This window comes from Phytophthora parasitica (assembly GCF_000247585.1).
Source record: "Phytophthora parasitica INRA-310 unplaced genomic scaffold supercont2.27, whole genome shotgun sequence".
Lineage (NCBI taxonomy): Eukaryota > Oomycota > Peronosporomycetes > Peronosporales > Peronosporaceae > Phytophthora > Phytophthora nicotianae.
In genome coordinates this window covers 681,669-683,562 of record NW_008649013.1, presented here as the reverse complement: position 1 = coordinate 683,562, position 1,894 = coordinate 681,669, and the positions used below count along the sequence as shown (strand labels likewise).

At 47.4% G+C, this 1,894-nt stretch overlaps 1 protein-coding gene across 1 annotated transcript; it reads right to left on the bottom strand.

The window, feature by feature from the left end:
* Positions 1 to 29: 29 nt before the first annotated feature.
* Positions 30 to 212, bottom strand: PPTG_11672 (hypothetical protein; the record flags this gene model as incomplete). Its single annotated transcript, XM_008907799.1, has 1 exon — positions 30 to 212. The coding sequence occupies one exon, from the start codon at positions 210 to 212 to the stop codon at positions 30 to 32; it is 183 nt and encodes a 60-aa protein (XP_008906047.1).
* Between the last annotated feature and the right edge of the window lie 1,682 nt (positions 213 to 1,894).

Genomic DNA, 1,894 nt, shown 5'->3' with positions numbered 1-1,894 from the left:
AACTTTAATGCGTACCTCAAATCTTCAGGTCAATTGGCGACGTGCGCCTCTGGAGCAGCCATCGGCTTCTCACCAGCGCTAGGCGTTTCTGTGGGCGTCTCTGCTGTGCAGGGGGTCTCCCTGGGCGTCTCCCTAGGTGTGTGGGCTGTGCTGGGTATCTCGGCCGCGCTGGGCCTCTCGGTGGCCTTCTCGTCAGTGCTGGGCGTCGACATGAGCGTCTTCGCTGCGCTGGGCGTCTCCCTCGGCGTCTCTCTGGGGTCGCCCTGAGCGTCTTGGTTTCCTCTCTGAATAACTGTGAATGACAGCCACTGGCTGACAGCCAGTCAGGGGTACTGTCGTGATTCACTTAGGGTAAGGTATTGTCACGACTCTTGACACTTCTTAACCCTAAGTGTCTCAAAGGTTCATATTCACTAGTTTAGTTCAAATGTTAGTATAGCTAGTTCAGAAGACAGGTTTTCTCAAGAAAGTGGGACGGTGGGGTGTGAGTATACAATTTTGAAATTTCTACAATTGACTGTCGGTCATTTATTTCCGTAATTTATGCATTTAGTACCGTTGGATATCGTCTAACTACGAAATTGCTCAGTGCCTTTAACCAGTTCCAAAAATGCCTTCACTTTTTAAAATACTCTTAAAAATGTGTAAAATGATTCTAAATACAAATTTAAATTACTATTGATATTCCAAAAAAATTCTGAACTTAAAATAAATTCGATAAAAATGCAGTGCAAGAACACATGTAGTCAAAATCCTGCTTGTCCTAGTCAGTGTTATCTGCTCCGAGTCAAACGGACAATAGTTTCTTCCAGTATGCACGGCAGTCAGCGAATAATGTCCATTCCTCCGATAACCCATCCATTTAAGATGTATTACGTGCCGGATCTCAGACGTCAACTTGAAGACTTTAAAACGGGCTACAACGCGAAATGATCTGAAACGTTCAGCAATAGATCGATGTGTACAGATCTGTAGCGTGTAGTAATTGGTATATAATTTCTCCATTCCAACTTGGTGACGAAGTTCGACAGAAGAGTAACGGGGGACCATTTTTATATTGTACTTTGGAAAGGAAGCAAACACGCGAATGACAAAAGGATGAACGAGGTGGGTTATTGCATCTCCGAATACTCCATAGTTCGCTGGGGACCCCATCCAACCCAAAGGGAGTGCCAGGTCGTTTACCACCGCTCTTTCATCAGAAAAGAAACCTGCAAATCTGCCGCACACTTTGGAGGTGCCATGCATATTTCGAAAGGCTGATTTGGCGTCACCGCGTTTGAGTTTTACTCAACAGCAAGATCGTCGGTTCTTTAGCTCTTCGATCCTCCGTGCGAGCTAATCTACGTGTTCGTACTGTAGTTCTGGTAAAATTTCTGGATCTGACGAGCTGTTGATCGAGTTATCAGACGGGTAGGAGAGGTCGTGAATGACTCTCGCTTCGACGTTAGAGTCTGCATCAGCTTTCGGGACGAATCCAAATGGGCTAATATGGACGTCTTGCCATGGTGCAGCGGCATTGACGTCCACTACTAAGCCTTCACGAACACTTCGTTTGAGTGCATTGCTCCATGTCCGAGCGGACTGATGGTTGGAAGTGCGGTCGCCTTGGTGGGCGGCGTTACTGGCCGAAAGTGATGCGTGACGCCATGTTGAATCATGTCCAGAAGTAGCGGTAGCTGTGGAAGCCGTGCAGTTGCTACGAAAGATGTTCACTTCGAAGCACTTTGTTCGGCCGCGGGTTCTCACCACTTTGACCCCTCCAAAGTCGAATCGTGTCGCTCAGAGAAAGTCGTAGTTTGCGCACCACTTCGGATATCCCGGATTGAAGGAGGGGGGGGGCATTGATGAAAAAGTTTGGCTGCGTTTGAACTGTCCTTGGTGAGATCAGGGA